The following is a 22,606-nucleotide window of genomic DNA, read 5'->3' as shown; positions in this document are numbered from 1 at the left end:
ATCAGGCAAGGTGGAGCCCGTGGCCTCGGTGTTAGGCAAGGCGGAGCCCACCCTCAGATGTCGGGTGAGATGGAGCCAGCCCTCAGACGTTGGGCAAGGTGGAGCCCACCCTCGAGGGTCGAGCGAGGCTTAGTCCGCAGCCTCGGTGTTGAACGAGGCAGAGCCCATCCCTAGAGGTTGGGCAAGGCAGAGCCCGTGGCCTCGGTGTCGGGCGAGGTGGATCGCATGACCTTGGGGTGGGGCGAGGTAGAGCCTGCCCCTAGAGGTCGAGTGAGGCGGATCACATGTCCTTGGGGTCAGGCAAGGTGGAGCCCACGGCTAGAGGTCGGGCGAGGCAGAGCCTGCTCCCAGAGGTTGGGTGAGGCGGATCGCACGACCATGGGGTCAGGCGAGGTGGAGCCCATGGCTAGAGGTCGAGCAAGGCGGAGCCCGTGGCCTCGGTGTCGATTGGAGCTGTAGTCGCACCTTTGACTGCCTGGATGGATTAACGTATGACGACCATTAGTCCCTCCTCTTCGGGTACCCTAGTATTGGTCCCCGATAGTAGCCCTCGAGCTTTCGGAGGAGTAGAATACTCCTCCGAAGGCTTTTTCGAATAGGAGGACTCTAAGGGCTTTGGCCTTCTTCTATAGCCCATGATGTAACCTAGGAACGGTGGTTCCCTTTCGTCGAGATCAGACCCTTTGCTGATATGGCCATGATATTTGGTGGGTTGGAAAAAGGTCTTTCCTGATTGGGGCTCCGGTATCCTGTTCATGGGGATTCGGCTAGGGCCAGCTGGTGACCAACTCTAGATTCTTAGCGATCAATCCATATAGTTCTTGGATCCGTTCGACCGATCCTGAGGACTCTCTGCCTTCCTTAGGAAAAAACCATGGATCGTATCTGGCCGAGACTCGAATGTGGGCCAGGATTCCCACAGCGCTTGTGCGCCTAGGTGTTGGTCGCTAGTGGACCCACCCCTTTCTACTTTCTTACCTTGAAGGTGCCCAGAGCGGTTGTCGAACCCATCGATGGCTAACCTTTGAGCTCCTAGGCCCAGATGGGCCATAGAGGTGTTTTTAGATCTGTATTCCTCGCACTTACGACGAGTCGTGATCCGTATAGAGAGGCAAAACGTCCGGCGATTTTTCTAAGGGAATGGATAGAGATTACGTGCGCATATCCCGTGGCGTGATGTTGTGGCAGATCATAGAAGGTGCAGAGATATAGGCGGACGGTTGGTTTCCTCATGCCTGTTGCACCTATAAAACCAAAGGGTTCACCCCTCGGGTTTCATAGCTTGCCTTCTTGCCTTCGCATCTACAATCGCCATCGCCAATCGCCAAGGCTTCCTGCATCCGTGTCCCCGCCATCGTTGAGCTCACATCCCCCTACCCCCATCTTGCAATGGAACCATGGTGCCGCTCTGACATCACCTTCCAGCGCATGGAGGGCCTCGTCCGTCACGGCCTTCTCCACGCACGGACCTTAGCCAAGGAGTGGCTACTGCCCAACGAGGAGGATCTGTCGTCACCTCCCGACGGCTACGTGGTGTCATTCGCGCACTTCCATGAGCGTGGGTTTGCTACCCCCACCCACAAATTTCTTTGAGGGCTGCTACATTACTACAAGATCGAGTTGCAGCACCTCCATCCCAACGGGATCCAGCATATGGTGGCATTCGTTGCCCTGTGCGAGGGATTCTTAGGGATCAGCCCCCACTTCAATCTCTGGAGGTACTTCTTCGCCATCACCCTCTAGAAGAAGAGGGAGAAAAGCGGTAGGCAGGAGCTGCACATGCCGATGGGGTGCGCCGGCATCCAGCTCTGAAATAATCGGGTCAGCGAGTACCCGCCGATGTGGCTGTCGACATCCAACAAGGGGTGGCACTCGTAGTGGTTCTACCTCAAGAACGACATCGCCGCTGCCCTATCGGAGTTCACCAAGTGCTTGATCAAGGAGGCCCTGGAGTCATGGAGGGAGTGGGGCGTCCCGGAGAACGACAAGAAGAAGATCCGGGATCACATCGCCGCCATCCGCATCCTATAGGAGAGCAGCCTGAAGGGGTCAGGCATCATTGGGGCCTACCACGCAAGGAGGGTGGCGCCGTTGATGATGCGCGTGCTCTCGCTGTACGCGATGGCGCCCAAGGCGTCGTTCAATGGAACGGTGCTTGCCAAGGGGGCGCTCTCAACTCTGAGATCATGCAATGCATCAAGGAGGTGATGGAGCCTTCGTGGGATGATGCAGGCGCCCCCCTCGACTTCATTTATCTAGTTACGTCATCTTCATAAGTTTCCCCTTTCCACATCTTTTTTCAGTTGATTTCCTAACCTCTTGATATTAACTTTGAGGGGGACAGGACCAGCCGAGGGACCTCATCTTCATGGATCACCCGTCTCTATTGCTGATGGATTCGTTTGTGAGGGCAGCGAATCACGTCGAGGGTGAGTAGCTGAGGAAGGCGAAGGAGGATAAGAGAAGGAAAAGGCAGTGGAAGCTACAAGCACGAGAACGGGGGGAGGACACCGACAGCGATGATGATGATGATGATGGCAATGATGATGAGGTAGCCGATGATGTCGAGTGGGGCATCCTAGAGAACAAAGATGCTCTGATAGGTAGTGGTTTGCCCTTGCAGGAGTTAGTACCCTTTTCGTTCTACAGAGGGGTGGGTACGTTCGGGGAGCCAGCGGAGGCGGGACATACCATCGGCCTCCGTCAGGAGTCAACAGGGGCAGGCGGCTCTGTCGCCATGCCTGAGATGCTGGCGGAGGCAGGCGGCTCCGCTGTCGCGCCCCAAGAGTCAAGGAGAGTGTGCCCCTCTGCCCAAGAGTAGGGGGCGGGCTCAAAGCAGCCTCACCCGACGAGGAGGAGCAGAGGTCGGGGGGTTCGCCCCCCAAACGCATATGCTACCCGATGGCGCTGAGGTAATTTATCAGTTCCCCTGCTTCCTCTATTTCGGGTGGATTTCATCGTAACTTATGTTTTTCGTTTCTTTTAGCATCGGGAGGCAGCGTAATCCTTTGGCGCTAGCATAAAACGTTGCCCTCCAAGTGAGGCGGTAGCCGTCGGCTGGTGCCGCCCCTATTTCGGGCGGGAGTGGCGCCAGTGCGACCGCGTCTTCGGCCGGATAGGCGATGCTCGCGCCAGCGCCCGTGCCCTCAGTGGGACGGGCGGACGTGGGGGCCCAAGGGATGCATTTGGAGGTCGCCGAGCAGTCTGCGATGGCATCGATACCGCTGCCAACGATGGGGCGGGCGAGGCTGCCAACCACGCTCGTGGCGCCGACCGCGATGGGCGCGACGCAGCCGGTCGTGACCCCGCCAACAAAGGTGGAGGTGGCAGCGACTGTGATAGGCGGGTCACAGCCGGGCGCTATCGTGGTGACGCCTGAGGTACCGGCGCAACCCGCGCCGTCGGCAGCCCAGGTGATGGAGTCTGGCGTGAGCCGGACGGAGAGGGACGCGGCCGAGGGGTCCCCGGACGTCATGGTGCTGGGAGAGAGGTCGGCGCCCGTACCGCCGACCCCTTTCGTCGTAGGAGGGGGCGTTCTGGGGGGAACGTCGCGGTGAGAGTGCTCGGCGGCGCTTGGAGCCGGCAGGGAGTCATCTCTGGCCCTGAGGTCGGTGGGCGGCGACTTGCCTGCGTGGGGCGAGCCCCTGCTCCGGTGGACAAATCCGGAGGACCCGGCGTCGACGCTCTTCACCCTCGATGACGCCGCCGAGAGCATGAAGTGGGAGAGCCTCGACATAGGAGTCACGTCCTTGCTCGAAGCTCTAGACCATGCCCGAGGTGCCTTGGCCGATGTTGTCGTTCCGCTGGGTATTTGCTTGATCTACTTCTCACTTTTTCCTTTCTTCACATATTTTTGTATTCTGACCATCGTCTTCTCTCAGTCCCTCATCGCTCGTTGCCGGGGGAAGTCATGGTTCCTTCGTGAGCAGAAGGGAACCTAGGACCGCCTCGTCGAGGAGGCGCGGCTGCGTAGGGAGGTGATGGCTCAGCTTGCTGCCGCCCAGCAGAAGGTGGCTGAGCTGACTCCCCTTGCTGAAGAGGCGGGTAGTCTTCGGTCACGGGTGCTTGAGGCCCGTCGGCTTGCTGACGAGGCCGAGAGGGCATTCGAGGCCCTGTCGGCGAAATTGCGGCGGGACGACGAGGAAGCCGCCAAGGGGAGTATTGATTCACAGCACTATGTTCTCAGATGGAGCTTTGCTATGAATCAATCTGCTCCAGGTATTGATGTAGACAAGCTACCTAAGCTGCCCCATGAAGGTTCGAAGAATTCTTCTAAGGTCATGGAAATCGTCATACCAATAGCAACTGCAGTATTCATTCTTGTGGTAGTTGTTGCCATCTTCCAATTTATGTGGAGACGGTTAAAGTATGCTGAGCTTCGAGAGGATTGAGAAGTTGAGTTTGGGCCGCATCGTTTCTCATACAAGGACTTGTTCAGTGCAACACACGGTTTCAAGACCAAGCACCCGCTTGGTGTAGGGGGATTTGGGAGCGTGTACAGAGGGGTTCTTCCAATGTCCAAACTGGAGGTCGCAGTGAAGAAGGTGTCCCATGAGTCAAGACAAGATATCAAGGAATTTATAGCCGAGGTTGTTAGTACTGGCCGTATGAGGCATCGCAATCTAGTGCCACTACTTGGCCTTTGTCGAAGAAGAGGTGAACTTCTTTTGGTTTATGAATTTATGCCAAATGGAAGCCTTGACAAGTATTTTCATGTTGAAGATGGCAAGCCGTCTTTGAATTGGGTGCAAAGGTTTCATATCATCAAAGGCATCGCTTCAGGATTGCTTTACCTTCATGAGGAGTGGGACCAAGTTGTGATCCATCGAGATATTAAAGCAAGCAATGTCCTCCTTGATAATGAGATGAATGCACGGCCAGGTTTTCAATTTCGGTATTGCAAAAATTTCGGCCACCACCGAAACTACCGAATTTCGCGAAATTCGGCCGAAATTTCGGCGAATTTTTTTAGAGACTAGCACATGAAGTATGTTTTTTCTAAAAAACATTTAAATCTAAACAAATATTAGTATGATTTATGACTATACATCTATTGAATACAAAAATATGCAATATAAACAATAAAAAATTAAGTCTAATGTTATATAACACATGTATTAGTGTATTATAAAATTTCGGATTTTTCTTTCAGCCACCATCGAAATTACCGAATTTCGCGAAATTTCTCCGAAATTTTGAACCCTGTTTGGTGACTTTGGTCTAGCAAAGTTGTATGACCATGGTATCGATGCGCAAACCACGCATGTTGTTGGCTCCGTGGGCTACATAGCACCTGAGTTGGCGCGTACCGGAAAGGCATCCCCTATCACCGACGTGTTTGCATTTGGAGTGTTTCTTCTCGAGGTCACTTGTGGGAGAAGACCTGTTGAACACAACAGGGAGAACAACGGAGTATCGATGTTGGTCGATTGGGTACTCGAGAAATGGCACAAAGGACTACTAACAAAAGTAGTAGACCCAAGGATACAAGATGAGTTTGACATTAACCAGACCATCTTGGTGCTAAAGTTAGGGTTGCTATGCTCCCATCCAATTCCTGATTCTAGGCCTACCATGCGACAAGTCATGCAATACCTTGATGGAGACATGAAGTTGCCAGAGCAAATGCCAGAAAGCTTGACCCTTGGTATGCAATTCTTGATGCAAAGTGAAGGGTTTGATTCATACATCTTGTCACAAGCAGCAACAACGGTGAGCTGTGGCACACTTACTGACCTCTCTGGAGGGAGATGAACCGGTGGTAGTAAGGTACAAGTAGATTGGTACTACTAGTTATTGTACTTGTACTTGTGGGTGCACCAAGACCTTCAGAATAATCGTCCTTGCGTTGGCATTCCTTTTTCAGTCATTATTACATATATCAAGTATGAATGTTTTCTTTTTCATTGGATAAAAGTCAAACCACTCGTTCGGTCACTGAGTCTTGGGCTTTTGGACCAAAAAAACCTAAAAAACGAACTGTTTCACAGATTTGGGTTCAGGCTGTGTCGTGGCTTGCTAGTGTCTGTCTTCTGGGAACAAAATGGGCATCTGGTCCTGATGCCAAGTGTAGCGTCCTGAAGCTTAATAAGGTTATATAGCACTGAAACACATTAAACCAATAAGTGCTCTGCTAAAACAACTTCAACTCAGAATAAAGATACTATAACAGTAATAACGACACACTCCACTCCATATTTCCTTAGCAAAATAACTGAACGCGGCATGGATCATCAAGTCCTTACGCCAGAGATTAAATGTTCAACAGAAATGAAAGATACTACACCAAATGATCAGCCTTTTTACATTACATCGAGCCGAAACCACCATAACACAGAGAAACAACTAAACACAGTCTGGCAAAAACAGAGGCGCTAAATATATGCAAGTCCACAATGCAAGCACCTAAATTCTGAGAGCTTTTGTTGCTTCTACATTACCCTGTAGCTTATCTAACAGGAGCATTGATTCACTGCAGGTCTGTGCCAGCATTCGTTGAAAATTCCCTCTTGCCATGGACTGCCTGATTGTCAAATTTCACTGCAGGTCTGTTGTGCGCTTGCGCTTGCGCTTGCTGTCTTCTCTCACTCTCTAGATATTTTCCTTCTATCTTAGTACGACTGTCATGTGGGTTTGGTGGCTGGAAATGAGTATATATGCTGATTGCCAAGCGTTGGCTTCAAATCTTTGATCTATGATTTTCGCCTAATGAATCCTGATGCCGTCTGGAGGATTTGACTATGTTCCATCCTCGTGGCAGAGACTAGGCGGTGTTGGGTTCGAGCTACTAAACTTTAGTAGCTACTAAACGGTTTAGTCACTTTTAGAGCAGTCACAATGAAAGAAACTAGTAGTTTCTATAATACCATATAAAAAAATACTGCTTTCCAACCCATGGTTTCTATGAGTAATAATTATTTTTTTTACCTCTCCCAACTCTATCTTCTTCCTCCAATGGGAGTGCGGCACGAGCCCCCTAGAAACTGGTGGTTTCTCCCCAATGACGATTTCATGGTTTCTTGGTGCATTGGGTGAGAAGACCTGATTTCTTCATGAGGAAACCATTTCTAGGATTTTTGCTCTTTCTTCATTAATTGCGTTGCCATGTCAGCGTTTTGCCTACGTGACATGTCATTTAATGAGGATAGAAACCATCATCAATACACTAGGGCAGTCCCAATAGAAGAAACGGATACGGTTTCCATAGCACAAGAAATCATCTATAGAAACTACCTTCCACAGTGGAGGTGTCTTTGTATAATAATTATTTTCTCTTTCTCTCTCCCAACTCTATCTTCTTCTTCCAATGGGAGTGCGGCACGAGCCCCCTAGAAACTGGTGGTTTCTCCCCAATGACGATTTCATGATTTCTTGGTACATTTGGTGAAGAGAAGACCTGATTTCTTCATGAGGAAACCATTTCTAGGATTTTTGCTCTCTTTCTTCATTAATTACGCTGCCATGTCAGCATTTTGCCTACGTGGCAAGTCATTTAACGAGGATAGAAACCATCATCAATACACCATTGGGACTGCCCTTATTAACTACAGAGTTACTAGAGAGGACTAGACTTTTTTAGTAGCTTTTAGTCATAACGTTTGGTTGAATAGTTACTAAAATAACTAAAAGCTATTAAATTTAGTAGCTACTGGGCGAATCAAACAGGCCCTAATGCTGACAGGTGCATCTGTCCTGTAACTGTGGGCTGCAGTCCCGGTAGCCCCGGTCATGGGCCAAAAATTTAGGGAGCAAATCTTCAGATCCAGCCCAACAACCCCCTCCACGCCCAACTCGCAACCACCAGTCAGCCGCCAGGCACCAGCCGTGCCCCTCCCGCTCGCCTCGTCGGCGTCGGACGCTCGCCTCCGCCTCCAGCTCCCGCCGTCGGCCCTCCGAGGTCCGACTCCGTCTCCGAGGCTACCCGTCGCTGCCTCTCTGCCCCCTGCCCGCCAGGGCCAGGCCGCCGGTCACCCAGCTCCCGCCCCCCGGCTGGCCGGCTGCCGGCCTCGCTCAGGCGCCCAGCGGCCTAGGCCAGGCCGCCAGTTGCCCAGGCCAGGTCGTCGGATGCCTGGCTAGTAGAATTGATCTCCGGCTCTGCCCAGACGGCATCGGTGACGACGAGGGAAACGCTAGTGGTGGCGGACATTGCGCGCGCTGGCTTTTCGACGTTTTGACGCAGAGGAGGTTTGCTTCGTAGGGAGGCTGACAGGTCACCCATTCGCTTTTTCCTACTTTTTTTTTTTGTGCCTCATTATATACGACAAACCCGTATGAAAGTTTGGCAGAAATCGAACGGGAAAAGAATTGCTCAATGTAGCCGGCGTGTTGATGCGTTGGAAGGTGAGTTAATTTTCATGAAGAAGGTAACTTGTTCTGTTCAAATCTGTTGTTTTACATCATTATTTTTTGGTACATCTTTTATTTTTTTGGTGTGCCGCTAGTACGATTACTACCCTTCAATGATTTAGCGTCTTACCCCCCCCCTACTCCATTTCTGGATCCGCCATAGGCTAGGTAAATGCAGTTTAACCTTAGATAACTACTACCATAGGCTAGCCTTGGTTGTAATTTTTTTTTATGAAACAGGAGGGGTGTGAGCCCCTACTGAAATTTATTAAAAAGTTACCTAGCCTTGGTTTTCAGTTTGTCACCAGTAATAACAAGCAATACATTGATCACAGACGACTCAGTGCTTAACTGCTTATACTACTATATATAACAAGTTATAACAACCCAGTAATAGGAATCTAGCTGAACCCACAACTTCCCCAACAATGAAGAAAAGTGGCAATTGACACGCCACTATCAAGATTTAAGAGTACAAAAGGTGGAGGACACAATACAAAGAAACCATATACTGATCTACAGACCATGTATACATCAAAATTAAACCAACCTATGGATGTCAGAAAAAAAAAATTCAGCTCTAAGCAATAGCAGTGCCAGCAACGTCGGCAGGCCAACTCCTGATCCCAGCATGTGTAAGCAAGGCCCAGAGAAATGTTATCAGCTCGCCGCCCCGCGCGATGGCCCCCAAGTGACCTCTGACATTTTCTGAGGGAGTGATGTACAGGATCATCTCTGACCAGAATTCAGCCAGCATCATCCATGCCTCTCCTTCTGTCAACTCCACCAATTTCCCTGCAAGCCTCACACCGTTCCTGAGAACTTCATTCTTTAAAGAATTGTCACTTAGCAATCGGACCACCTGCTCGTATTCAGACTTCGGTGCCAATGCACTGAACCCCACCAGGGCACGCTTAGCGTCCTCCTTGACTGCCTCATATAGGCTCTTGCTCCATTCATCATCATCTGGAAGCAGATCCGGGGACCAGGCCATTAGGTATGTGCAGTACCGTGAAAGGTGAGTAGCAGTTACCTTGTGATTGAAATTGGCCTGAAAACCTTGTCCTTGACCATGTTGGTATAACTCAAGGATGCATGTGGCGATGTGCCATGTAAGTATAGTATCAGATGTGCTGTTTCTACTGCAGAACAAGAGAAATCTGTTTCTTACTGGGCTGCGGCGTAGAGATTCTGTGCCTTTGCCCAATCGGTGCCAATTGTGCTGCCTGTAGCGCCGCAAAGTATCAAAGATGCTGACCTTCACCGCGTCAGGTATCTTCACACTTCTATCAAGGTCTGGGAGACGCAGGAGACGCCTGAGAAGAACAAGTGGGGTTCTTCTGGGGTGAACTACCAACACTGAACTCTGGCCCATTTTTTCATCCCCGTGCTTCATGAGCTTCCACTTGCATTGCAACAGAAAACCAAAACATTTCTTCATGCAAACAGAATGCTGCAAAGCGGCATGGTTTATATAGTGGCAGATGAGGGCTACTTTGGTCCAATTGGAGAAAATGTAGGACTCTATGTACCTCACCTCCGCTATCACAACTAGTGCGATAAGCAAAAATAAAGAAATGTCATCAAACAAAAAGGATCCAAAATTTTTGTCCTGACTGTTGCTTATCAAGTGCCTCTCGTTGCACCAGAAATGACAACGCAGCTGATGGCTATACTTAGTGTTCCAATTCGACAGGAGGCCCATCATGATGAATCTTGTAGCCAAGATGCAGTAAGCTATGCTCAAGAGTGAGATACAGACACTCAACATTGGCAACCAATACTTCGAGTAGGAGACTGGAAGTGATGAGAAGTAGTAATCTTGAATGAAAGAAAGCTCATCTGCAATCACCTGGAAGACCCTTTCATGGTTGCCATCTCTCAGCAAGAAGTTCCAGAAAAAGTTAGGAGTCCCCACAGATCTATCATTGGCGTGCTCGTACCTCGCAAATCGACATCTCAACAATTTGAACAATGAAAATGACAAGCACAGGTCTTTTAACTGTTGCATTGACCGGAAAACCTCATCATTCAACTGCCAAACCTTGTCAATGGTCACTAAGCCAATTGCATTGACAAAATACCCATGAGGACGCATATTCACATTATTATCTTGTTCTCCCATAACCAAGAGTGGAGGAGGAGGATCCTCACCTACCAATGGTCCATTGGGTTGAATTGCTTCTTGTAGTTGTTCCATGTACCCAGAAATAAGACGAGGATTACGCCCAAATGCAAAGGATTTCCGGGCCTTCACAAATGCATAACATTTTAACACAATTTTAGCACAAATGATAGCAAAAAGCATCAATTCAAGGTAAAGTTGCCAGATATCGGTCGTAATCGGTCCCATGGCATAGACACCAAGGTAGATGGTCCAGAGACCCTGAAAAAGCAACTGGATAGGGGGACCTTTGTTGCGACCTTCTTCCCTATCATCAACAGCGACTATTATGCTAGTGTTGATCATGGTGATCTGAATGAGGAACGTCCATGATACAGCTGTAAAATAATGAAAACCTCCACGGCATGATGCTGCCAAAGTTGCATGGTTTTTGTTGTTGACGTAATCATTGGTGTCGGTGCCGATTGTAGACACGACGTATGATGTAATAGGCAATAACAAGGTAGTGGCTCCGAGAAAGATGAACCTTGTGAAGGGGTGGTGGCGATACCGCTGCGCGAAGGCGCCAATTGCAACTAGTACTACAGCTAGAACAGCATCAGTGAGTACCAGCATGTTAACCTGCCACAAAGTTGCTCCCATGGTCTTATGGAAGGCTTCCACTGATTCATGAGAGCATCTAATGTTCGAGGAACATTGCTGCAGCGAAGCATCGTCGAAGCATATTGTGGTGGAATTCACCCCAGCCATAAGCTTAGCTGACTGCCAAACACCAACAATAGAACAACGTTGGCATAGAAATAAGTATACCCAGCTAGCTTTTATGCTCCAATGGAAATGTACAATGCAAAATCTTAAAAAGTATCTTAAAATTGCAGCAGTGAAGTCAGATGCTTGTTGGCCCATTTTGTTTCGGATGAAACTGAAGAGGAGCCGCCTAAAGTTGGTCCTATTTTGATACATAGAAAGAGAGATCTCCACTTACAGGTGTGCTATGCCGCTGCCTGCTGTTGCTGGGAATTATTTTTTTTGGATAAATCCTGCTGCTGGGAATTGATATCTCGTGATGTGAATGGTTATGTATTGGACGGCTTTAATTTGCATGTATGGGCTGATGGTTATATCTATTGCGTGCTTCTGCTTCTGCCAGTGCTGTGTATAGTTTCCTCCGATAGATGCCAGGGTTCAAGAGACATTGGGTTAAAGACATCATCGATCTCACCGCACAAATTAAGCGCGTGTCTGAAGATAAGACAGCCTCTGCAGGTTGTCGACGAGATCATCGAAGAAGGGAACACTTGGATTCAGGCAGGGATAGGTCGTTGGCCGTCTTGCTGGCCGAAGCGGCGAGCTGAGGTGACTTGGTCAGGGTACAGGTTAATGAAAAACTTGTGGGTTCGCTGGTCTGGAACTTGGCTGAAACTGGCTGAAAAACACTGTTATGCTTGAATTGTTGTGAGAGAAAAACACTGTTCCAGCTGAAAAAACGAGTCGAACAAACCGAATATGGGGTAAGCTGAACAGAGCCAGTATATTTTTTTAGTTTGTTATTTGTGCTGATGTACGCTTTAGCTGACATATGGCAGACCGAGTTGTTTGCCCGTTTGCTATTTCCATGACCATGGCAAGAGCAAGATGACAACTGAGGATCAAACAACAAAGGACACTGGCTGTTCGATGCATCACTATCATTGCCTCGTCCGGCAGGTGGCGGCTGCCCGTCCGGCAGGTGGCGGCTGCACGCCGTGGCGGCAAGCCAATGGCCCTGTTTGGATACTCTAGCTGTGCTAGAGGTTAGAGTTAGTTTCTAGCTCAGAACTAGCCCTGAACTAACTCTAGCCTAAGAGATGTTTGGATACAAGGGTTAAAATGATAATAAATGTGTTTTTCAAATCATTGGTGCGGGTGAAAGTAGAGAGAAAACAGTGGACCCCACCTCAAATAGCCCCAACTAGCCCAAATAATCACCTCTTTAGGGGGATAGTTTTTTAGAGTGGGCTAGTTGCAAATAACCCACTCTAGCCCTCCTATTTGGCTACTTTAGGGCTAGTTGAGCTCTAACTAGCCTAAACTAACTCTAACCCATGGATCCAAACAAGGCCAATGGCCAGAAGTAGGTAGCAGCACAACAGGCCGCACAGGCGCATCCACGCAAGCTGCAAGCAATATGCAGCAAGATTTTGGTAGTACATATTGATTTCACGCTGGTTACATCAATTCTGGATTTTGGTAGTACAGATTGATTTCACGCTGGTTACATCAATTCTGATTTCACGTAAGCTAGTATGATGTAGCTTAAGCTTTTTTTAATTTATTTTTGAAAGATAATCATAATACCTAAAAGAGAGATAATTCAATATTTTTGAAGGAAGAAAGCGGTCAAGACAATTTAAATGACCCTGACGGGTAAAAAATAGTATTTTTTAATATCATACAAACTCAATGTATTTATAATTAATGATGATGATTTATGTGCCATATTCAATATATAGTTGATCCCTATATATACCAAAATTAGTTATACTATATTATTTATATTTGGTCGTTCGACCCTCTCTATGTATAATTTCTGGCTCCGGCACTATTTGCGAAGAAAAGAGGGCGTGGACTTCCGGACGGCGAGGAACCACTTCTTTTTTCTATGACCAATCATATACAAACTCGAGCATAACGGGTCTTCGCTTCACCCACCGTAATTTATTTGTATTATATCGGATTGTGGAAACTACCGTGAAACACTCAAGTGCATCCAGGCACACTATAACACCCCTGGTGTTACGAGTTTGCTTAGCACCGAAATTTAGGACGGGGAAGGATTAGCTTAACAAGTTTCCAGGTTTTAAAAATGTATAACGCACATGAGGCGAAAAACAATTTCTAGGAACAAGGATCAAACATAACTTGTATTTAATACTTAAATAAAAAATAAGTACAAGTTTAGTAGATGAAATGCAACTTTAACTTTTGGAAAATAGATGTTGATAACTAGTGTTTTGGGAGCTCAAAAATCAAATTTGACGTTAAGATGAGCTCTTTTCGTTAAGTCGGCAAATACCTGAACTATTGTTAAAATACCATTTTTGACAAATTATATTGAGCAAAATAGTTAAATGGTGCTTAAATATTTTGCTCCTACGGATTAGTATAAGGTATGGACTATTGCATGAAGTATTTGTTGGTTGAAGTTAACAAGGCTTAGATCTATTAAAAATTGCGACAAAAGAGTTAATGGTTACTTAGCCTCAAATAAAACCCTTAACTTTCCTAAGTATGGAAAAGTAGCAAGACAATGCTATTTTGATATTTAATTTCTAACAAAAATGTTTAAACACTAGCTGCATGTTTTGGTATTGTTGATTGCATCAAAGTGAGTACATGAGTATGGTGTAGGTCGAAGCGGTGTTGGATGTCACGTTGCTCTCATAAAAATTCCCCAACTTCGTTGGAACGCGCGGTAAACCACGTGTTGGCGGTCTGTCCGTAAGCTGGCGTTTAGCGCGACGAGCTCATATTGGCATCCATCTATCTCCTTCCCTGGTTGCTCTCCGGTCATGGCGATGGCGTTGCTAGATCGTTGGCAATGTGGACCTTACGATAGGGGAGTTAGTTGAACCTCAACTGTGATCGTTAGTAACTTTTGCTACGCTTCAAAATTCATGCACGACACTGCTCGTCGTTGCGCGCCCGTGTGCAGTCACCGCGCTCGCGCTGCTGCTGCCTGGCCGTTCCTGGCCGTGGCTGTTGCACCGTTGGCTGGCCTCGTTGGCTGCTGGCCATCGGCCGCACGCCGGGCTGTGCCGGCCACAGTCGCCTTCCGTAGGGCCGCTCAATTTGTCAGAGACGCAGAAGACGGGGGTGAAAATGAACACGGGCTTGGGATGAATGTCCATGAACTCCATATGTATGGTAGTAGTCATCGAAGGTTAAGCTGCAGTTAGCCTTGGTTGTCAGTTTGTCACCAGTAATAACAAGCAATACATTGCTCAATGCTCAGACTCAGTGCTTATACTACTATATATAACAAGTTAGAACAACCCAATAATAGGAATTGACACGCCATCAATCAAGAAAAGTGACAATTGACACGCCACGATCAAGATTTAAGAGTACAAAAGGTGCAGGACACAATACAGAGAAACCATATACTGATCTACAGACCATGTATACATGGAAACCAACCTATCGATATTAAAAAATCAGGTCTAAGCAATAGCAGCGTCACCAGCGTCAGCAGGCCAACTCATGATCCCAGCATGTGTGAGCAAGGCCCAGAGAAGTGTTATCAGCTCGCCACTTCTCTCGGCCCATGATACAGCTGTAAAATAATGAAAACCTCCACGGCATGATGCTGCCAAAGTTGCAAGGTTTTTGTTGTTGACGTAATCATTGGTATTGGTGCTGATTGTGTGATTGTGGACACGACGTACGACGTAATAGGCAATAACATGGTAGTGGCTCCGAGAAAGATGAACCTTGTGATGGGGTGGTGGCGGTACCGCTGCGCAAAGGCGCCAATCGCAACTATTACTCCAGATAGAACAGCTTCAGCAAGTACCAGCATGTTAACCTGCAACAAGGTCCGTCCCATGGTCTTTTGGAAGGCTGACACTGATTCATGAGAGCACCTAATGCTCGAGGAACATTGCTGCAGTGAAACATCGTCGAAGCAAATTGTGGTGGAATTCACCCCAGCCATAAGCTTAGCTGACTGCCCAATCCTAACAATAGAACAAAGTTGGCAAAGAAATAAGTATACCCCGCTAGCTTTTATTTTATGCTCCAACGGAAATGTACAATGCAAAATCTTTAAAAAAAAACTAGAAATGAAAAGATAACACTGATTTAAGTCATCAGATGCTTCTTGGTTCTATTTTGATAGGTAGAAAGAGAGATCTCCACTTACAGCTATGTGCTATGCCGCTGCTATGCTGCTGGGAATTGATGTCTCGTGATGTGATGGTTATGTATTGAACGGCTTTAATTTGCATGTACGGGCTGATGGATGCAGAGGAGCCGTGAATAAGTACAGACTTGTCATGAACCAGCAAACTGCTGTGATGGCTTATCATGAAGGAGTGTGTGTGTGTCTCTCTCTCTCTCTCTCTCTCTCTCTCTCTCTCTCTCTATATATATATATATATATATATATATATATATATATCAAGTTGGTCCAACGGCTAATTTGGGCCTTTGATCCATGCCCTGATCGGGAGCGCCCAACTCAATCATGGTTGGTGGCCCCTCTGTCGCGCAACGCTATAAAGAGGAAGGTGGGGGCCGGGGCACTGGGTACGAGGTTGACCTGAGCCGCCATTCTCCTCACCTACATCCCAACCCTAATCTAATCTAAGAGGGTAGCGCTGAAGCGACGGGAAGCACCGCCACCCGACTGCCACTGTGCTTCCCCACCGGACACCTCCATCACCGGACACCAACACCACTGGACTGCGCCGACCTCACCACCAACGCCATGGCTAGTAGCTTCGCCAAGCCCACCGATGGTCAGCCACTTCAATCCTCTCTCTCTCTCTCTCTAGTTCATGTTCTAGGTTACTTTATCCCAGATGCCAAGTTAAATTACCCACTAGATCTACTCCTATTGATCCTAAGTATTTAACAATTGTATCAGTTGAGCCTTACCTAGTGTGTAGATCTAGATCGGGGTAGAAAGTAGAAGGAGATGATTCGATTTGCGATTTTGATTCAACCCCTAACCCTAACCCTAGAAGAAAGGACAGAGAGGTACGAGCGGACCTACCCGGGTTTCCCTCGCCACCGCCGTCGTGCAGGAAGAAGAGTTCTCACCATCGGCCGTCCGTCGACAGTGCGCGGGTAGAACGAGCGAGCCCCACCGCAGCGCGTGTGGGGGACTAGGGCACCGTCGCCTAGACCGCTCGACGGCGGCGCGCTCAGCCTAGGGCGAGCGCGCGCGCCAGTGAGGGGACCGGCGGCGGCGCCGCTACCCTTCTCCGGCCGCCACGGGTGGGCATCACCGCTGCTCCTCCTTTTTCCGGCTGTGGCATTGAGAGAGAATAGGAAAGTGGAGAATGCGTTAGGGTTTCAGGGGAGCGGCCGAGTCACGTTTTTGATCGGCCGAAAGCCACAGAGGACCTCCCAATCGGATCCGACGGCTAAGAACAGGAAGATGAATTCCTGGCCTAGGCCCAGGTTGTGGCCTAGGAGCGGGGGAGCTCAGTAGCATGCGTGGGCTGCTGGGTCGCGAGCACGCGAGGAGCGAGAGGGCCACGGGCCTAATTCCTGAATGGGCCCTATGAATAGTAGAAGAAGAGCTTTACTTTTGTAATTGTCAGAAGCATTTATGTGATGGTTTTAACTCAAATTTGGATGTTTAAATCTCTATTCTTTTTGCACCAGCGTGTATATTGTTTAGAGAGTAGATCAGTACATAATGCTTATGAAAAAGTAGTTTTTCATGTTTCCACTGCTATGTTTAAGTCTATCCTCTAATTAATCTTAGAACCAACGAGAAATTTTAATTGGAGGAGTAGTGATTTTTGGTTAAGTTAGATTATGATATTGTTATTTTCTAACCAACGTTGATAATAGCAATATTATAATTTTTTTATTCATGAGTTTTTCCATGCATTAGTTCTATTTCTGCCAACGGTGATGTAGAATTAATGTAGAAGCATATTATATATATATATATATATATATATATATATATATATTAATTTTGACCAACTTCAAATTACGGCATGCAATTATTATGTCAATTGTTTCCCACTTTCTCTGACGTTGTTTCAGGCAATAACCCAATGACGTTTATCTCGTCCATTCCGCCTCTCAATGAAAGCAACTGTAACGTATGGCGAGAGAAGCTTGACATAGCACTTGCGCTGTCCGACAATGATCTAGCACTTATCTCTCCGTGTCCCACTGAGCTAGTGGACCCGATGAGGGAAAGCAAATGAGACTGATGCAGCTTTCGCTACTCGACAGCGTGACCATGCAGAAGTGAAAATGAAGTACGACCTTGATCGTGCAAAGTGGGATAGTTCAAACCGCAAGTGTTTGATGGTGATTAAGGGCTCCATTGAGGATCCAATAAGGGGTTCAATCCCAGAATGTACCACCGCCACTAGGTATCTCAAGAAGGTGGAGAGTCAGTTCACTGGCTCTTCAAAGGCTTATACAAGCACTCTTATTAAGAAGTTAGTCAATGAGAAATACTCTAGTGTAGGGATTAGAGAGCACATATTGAAGATGAGCAACATGGCATCTAAGCTCAAGCCAATAGACTTGGGGCTCAAGGATGAGTTCCTAATTTATTTGGTTTTTTGCATCTTTGCCCAAAGAGTATGAGACTTTTGTTGTTAATTACAACTTACAGCCAGATAAGTGGGACACTAAGAAGCTCATTGCCATGTGTGTGCAAGAAGAGGAGAGGCTTAAGAGCTCACATGGTGACTCTGTCAACCATGTGAAGGAAAATAAAAAGAAGAATTTTAACAACAAGAATGCTAAACCACAAGAGTAACCTTAGTGGGACAATAGCTCCTCTTCTAAGTCACAACGAAAGGCCCCTCAGAAAGATCACCATCAGAAATCCAACTATGTTCAAGTGGACAAGGACACCTGCAGATGGTGCCACAAGACTGGACACTACCAGAAAGATTGTCCTAGAGTTCCTGAAGCACCTGATCAGAAAAGGTGAGGACATTATTACATTTATTGATGAGTCCTTGTATTTAAGTTATGCAAAATCTACTTGGTGGATTGATTTAGGTGCAACTATTCATATTGCAAATTTATTACAGGGATTCCATATGAGGAGGACCCTACAAAGAGGAGAAAGACACATTAAGGTGGCAAATGGAGTCAAAGCTGAAGTAGAAGCCATTGGAGAACTCCCTTTAGAATTAAATGATGGCTTTGTACTTAAGCTTACAGATGTCCTTTATATACCCTCTTTGCATAGAAACTTAATAAGGGTCTCACATTTAGACGATGATGGATATGATTGCCATTTTGGTAATGGCCAATGTAAGATAATGTTTAATCATAAGTGTGTTGGTCTTGTCTTCTGACAAGACGAGCTTTATTTGTTATCACTTTGTGAGAATGTGAATGTTGTGAGCACTAAGAATGAGAATGCCTCCTCGTCTATGAATGCAAGAAATAAGCAGGAAGAGAGTTCATGATGTATCATCGAAATTATGGCACTATCAGTTTAGGCCATATTTCGAGGAGAAGATTAGAACAATTGATTAAGAAATTAATTCTTCCGCCATTAGAATTTTCAGATTTAGAACAATGTATTGATTGCATTAAAGGAAAGTATGTTAAGAAAATAAAGAAAGATGCCTAAATGAAGCGCTAGGAATTTTATAAATAATTCACACAGATATAAGTGGTCCTTTTTCTATGAAAAGTGTGGATGGTTATGATTCATTTATAATATTCACATATGATTATTCTCATTATTGAAAGCATCTAGGCCCCTAGTTGGGTTTCGGTGATTAATGACAATACGTGATTACTGTGACTAACGTGTGTTTTGCAAATGCAATTAAGTTAGGTCATTGTAATGCAATTGATTGGGCAATCATGGTTGTCATGCCCCTACGATGGAAATTGTTTCGGTTTTCAAAGGATAGACGACAAGGTTAAGGATAGACTAGTTCTAAGTGTCGTTTGGTGTTGAAGAGACACTTAGAGTAGTTTAGGACTTTGTTTTTCCTTTGGCCGTACTATTAAGGGGGGTATGGATGGGTAGCTTGACCTAGGTGAGTCTAGTGGGTTAGGTGTGGTGCACACTTATCAAATCTAGCACAAGATAGCTCCTAAATAGCCTTAAGATCAATTGGAGCAAACTTCATTCACATATGATCGCGAGTTGGAAGTGAATGGAGGGTCAAATGTTGACCGGACGCTGGTTTCAGTGTGACTGGACACTGGCACAGAGTCCGGTCAGTTCATTTGATCAAGGTGAAGTTGTCTGGTGGGACCGGACGCTGAAGTGAAAAGCGACCGGACGCTGGCTGCTAGTGTCCGATCAACTCCAGTAAGGTTTCAGAGAGCGGTTTTCGTGACCGGACGCATCCGGTCAGTGCTGACCGGACGCTGCTCAATGTCCTGTCACCACTTAACTGCTCATTTTCGGGGAGAACTGACTGGAGCGTCTGGTCACCCCGCAGAGGCACATAATGGTTCATTTTGAATGTGGGTATATAAATACTTCCTCCATTTGTGTGAGGGGGTACTTTTGCTCATTACTACAGCTGAGAAACACCCTTGAGAGTGCCAAGAAGAGCAAGGTCCTAGTGAGGTGATTGAGATTTGAGAATCCAAAAGAGAGGCCTCATTAGTAAAAGCAAGAGTAGTGAAAGTGTGCATCCACCCTTCTCATTAGGCTTGTCGTGGTCAATGTGAGAGTTCATGCTTGTTACTCTTGGTGATTGCCATCACCTAGACTGGCTTGGTGGTGATTGAGAGCTTGGTGATCATCTGGAGAGCTTGTGGATGACCCAACTCAAATTATAAGCGGTTGTGGGTGATTCACCATGACTGGAGTGTCGAAGAATCAACCCATAGAGAGCACTTGATCCTTGCAGTGGATCAAGGGGGAGCTACACCCTTGCGCGGGTGCTCCAACGAGGACTAGTGGGGAGTAGCAACTCTCGATACCTCGGCAAAACATCACCACGTTCCTCCTTCTCTATTTACTTCAAGCATTTACTTTGAGGCAATTCAATTCTTATCTTTACATTCATAGAATTGTCATTCTAGAGTAGGATTGGAACATAGGTTGCTAAACTTTTATGTGGTAGAACAATAGAACACTTTCTAGGCACAAGGGGTGAAGTGGGCTAATCGTAGGGTTTAATTATTGCAAAGAATTTTAGAATTAGCACAATTCACCCCCCCTCTTGGGCATCTTGATTCTTTCAATTGGTATCAGGAGCCTCGTGCTCACGTATTTAGGCTTAACCGCCTAGAGAAAGATGTATCACAGGGATGGTCCTCCTCCTATCTTTGAGGGGGATGATTTTCCTTATTGGAAAATCCACATGGAGGCGTATTTAGAAGCTCTAGATGTTGGAATACTTAGAGCCGCCTCACAAGGATTCCCAAAACCTCAGGATGCACGCACCTACAAGGCGATGAGATCAATTACGAAAAAATAGAATGCAAAGGCTAGAAACACCATCTTTAGAGGACCTTTGCAAAGATGTGTTTAACCGGGTGAGGAACCACAAGGACGCCCATACACTATGGTCGGACTATTTGTGCGCTCCATGAGGGAACTAAGAGCGAGTGTGAGGAACGCTATCATCTTGTCATGAAAAAGCTAAATTCATTTGAGATGCTTCCTAAAGAGAGTGCTAATGAAATGTACTCACGCTTGAATGTTCTTGTAGAGGAAGTCAATGGGCTTGGACTCACTCAAATGCAACCATCCGATGTTGTAAGAAAAATCTTGAGTGTCCTCCCCATTGATAAATATGGGCATATTGTGACCGTGCTTCATCAAGGTGATCTTTCCACCAGCTACACCGACACAAATCTTGAGAAAGATCAATGCTCATGAAATGTACATGCACATCATGCCACAAGATGGCTCATCCTCTACCAAGAAGAAAGACAAAGACTTAGCATTCAAAGCTAGCCAAGAGAAGGGCAAAGCAAGAATTGAGTATGAGAGCTCAAGTGATGATGAAGTCGATGATGCAAGTCTTGCTCTCATGGTGAGAAGAACCACCTAAGATGCTAAAGAAGCTTAACAAGAATGGCATCAAGTTTGATGGGAAGAAAAAGAAGTTCTTCACTAGCACAAAAAGGAAGCCAATCTCTGAGATGGATTGCTACAATTGTGGAGAACTTGGTCATCTAGCGCATCAATGCACCAAGCCCAAGAAAGACAAGTTCAAGAACAAGTACAAGGGCAAGAAAGATGATTCAAGTAATGAAGATGAAGATGATAAGAAGAAAAACAAGCCATACAAGAAGAAAGATGGCAAGGACTTCCACAAGAAAAAGAAGAGTGGCAAGGCATACATCGTCGGTGATTGGCTCACGGACATTGATTCATCTAGTTGCTCATCCGATGATGATAGTGATAATGAGAAGGTGGCCGCAATTGTGATTGACTCTTCATCATCTTCACCGACACCACCGCCATCATCCTCTACTCACCTATGCCTTATGGCCAAGGGTGAACGAAAGGTACCAAATGATGATGATAGTAGTGGTAATGAAAATGCTAGCAATGATGATAGTGATAGTGATGATGATGAATATGAATCACCTTCTTATGATGATCTTGTTAAATTGCTAAACCAATACACTAAGATCATTAAAAGACTAGAGCTAAGAATGACAAGCTAGAAGTAAAGAATAATTCTCTTTTAGCTAAATGTGACATAGCGGAAAAGGCTAGTGTTGAGCTTAGAGAAGCAAATGATGCTATGTCATCCAAACTCAAGGAGCTCAAATCTTCTAAGAAAGAGCTTAAAGAAAAACATGATAAACTTGAGAGGATACACAATGAGCTCATCACTAGCCACAACATGCTAAAAGAAGAATATACTACTCTTAAGATCAATCATGATAATCTTGTCATTGCTCAAGAATTTTTATCCAATGATCCACATGATGCTACTAACGATGTTGTTAAGATTGATATAGCTACATCATGTGATGATTTAATTGATGAGAGCATTGAGCAAGGATCTAGTGGCAAAGGCAAGCAAGTGGTTGAGTGCAATGACTATGATGAGTATGTCAAGCTCAAGCATGATAATGAAAAGCTCAAGAAAGATTTTGAAGAGTTCAAAACTCACAACACTATTGTGCTAGAAACTCTTGATCATGATGGTGACTTGATTCTTGAGAATGAGAAGCTAAAAGAAGAGAACAAGAGACTCAAGGAAGAGAAAAATAATGATGCACTCAAGGAAGAGAACAAGAAGCTCAAGTTGGAAAAAGAGCATCTCAAGATTGGATTGAGCAAGTTCACAAGAGACAAACATCTTCAAAGTGAGCTACTAATGAACATCATCATGAAGATGGATAGAAGTGGCATTGGGTATGTGGACAAATCAAGAGAAGAAGAAGGCTCAAGCTCAACAACAACAACAAAAGCCAAAGCCAAAGAAGTGTTTTGAGTGT

The 22,606-nt window shown here is 46.3% G+C and overlaps 1 protein-coding gene and 2 pseudogenes across 1 annotated transcript; 2 read left to right on the top strand and 1 right to left on the bottom strand.

Annotated features, from left to right (window-relative positions):
* Positions 1–3,980: 3,980 nt before the first annotated feature.
* On the top strand, positions 3,981–5,754 carry LOC136543262 (L-type lectin-domain containing receptor kinase SIT2-like; annotated as a pseudogene).
* A 2,534-nt stretch (positions 5,755–8,288) lies between these two features.
* On the top strand, positions 8,289–18,299 carry LOC136543261 (uncharacterized; annotated as a pseudogene).
* Positions 8,811–11,921, bottom strand: LOC136545095 (uncharacterized). Its single transcript, XM_066537137.1, has one exon. The coding sequence runs from the start codon at positions 11,432–11,434 to the stop codon at positions 8,927–8,929; it is 2,508 nt and encodes an 835-aa protein (XP_066393234.1). The 5' UTR covers positions 11,435–11,921; the 3' UTR covers positions 8,811–8,926.
* Positions 18,300–22,606: the final 4,307 nt, after the last annotated feature.

This window comes from Miscanthus floridulus, chromosome 3 (genome assembly GCF_019320115.1).
Source record: "Miscanthus floridulus cultivar M001 chromosome 3, ASM1932011v1, whole genome shotgun sequence".
NCBI classification, from domain to species: domain Eukaryota; kingdom Viridiplantae; phylum Streptophyta; class Magnoliopsida; order Poales; family Poaceae; genus Miscanthus; species Miscanthus floridulus.
Note: the sequence above shows the minus strand (reverse complement) of the source record. Positions and strands in the feature narration are given on the sequence as shown.

Coding starts and splice junctions, on each gene's coding strand:
- LOC136545095 (XM_066537137.1), bottom strand. CDS start 11,434: ATGTATCAAAATAGGACCAACTTTAGGCGGCTCCTCTTCAGTTTCATC.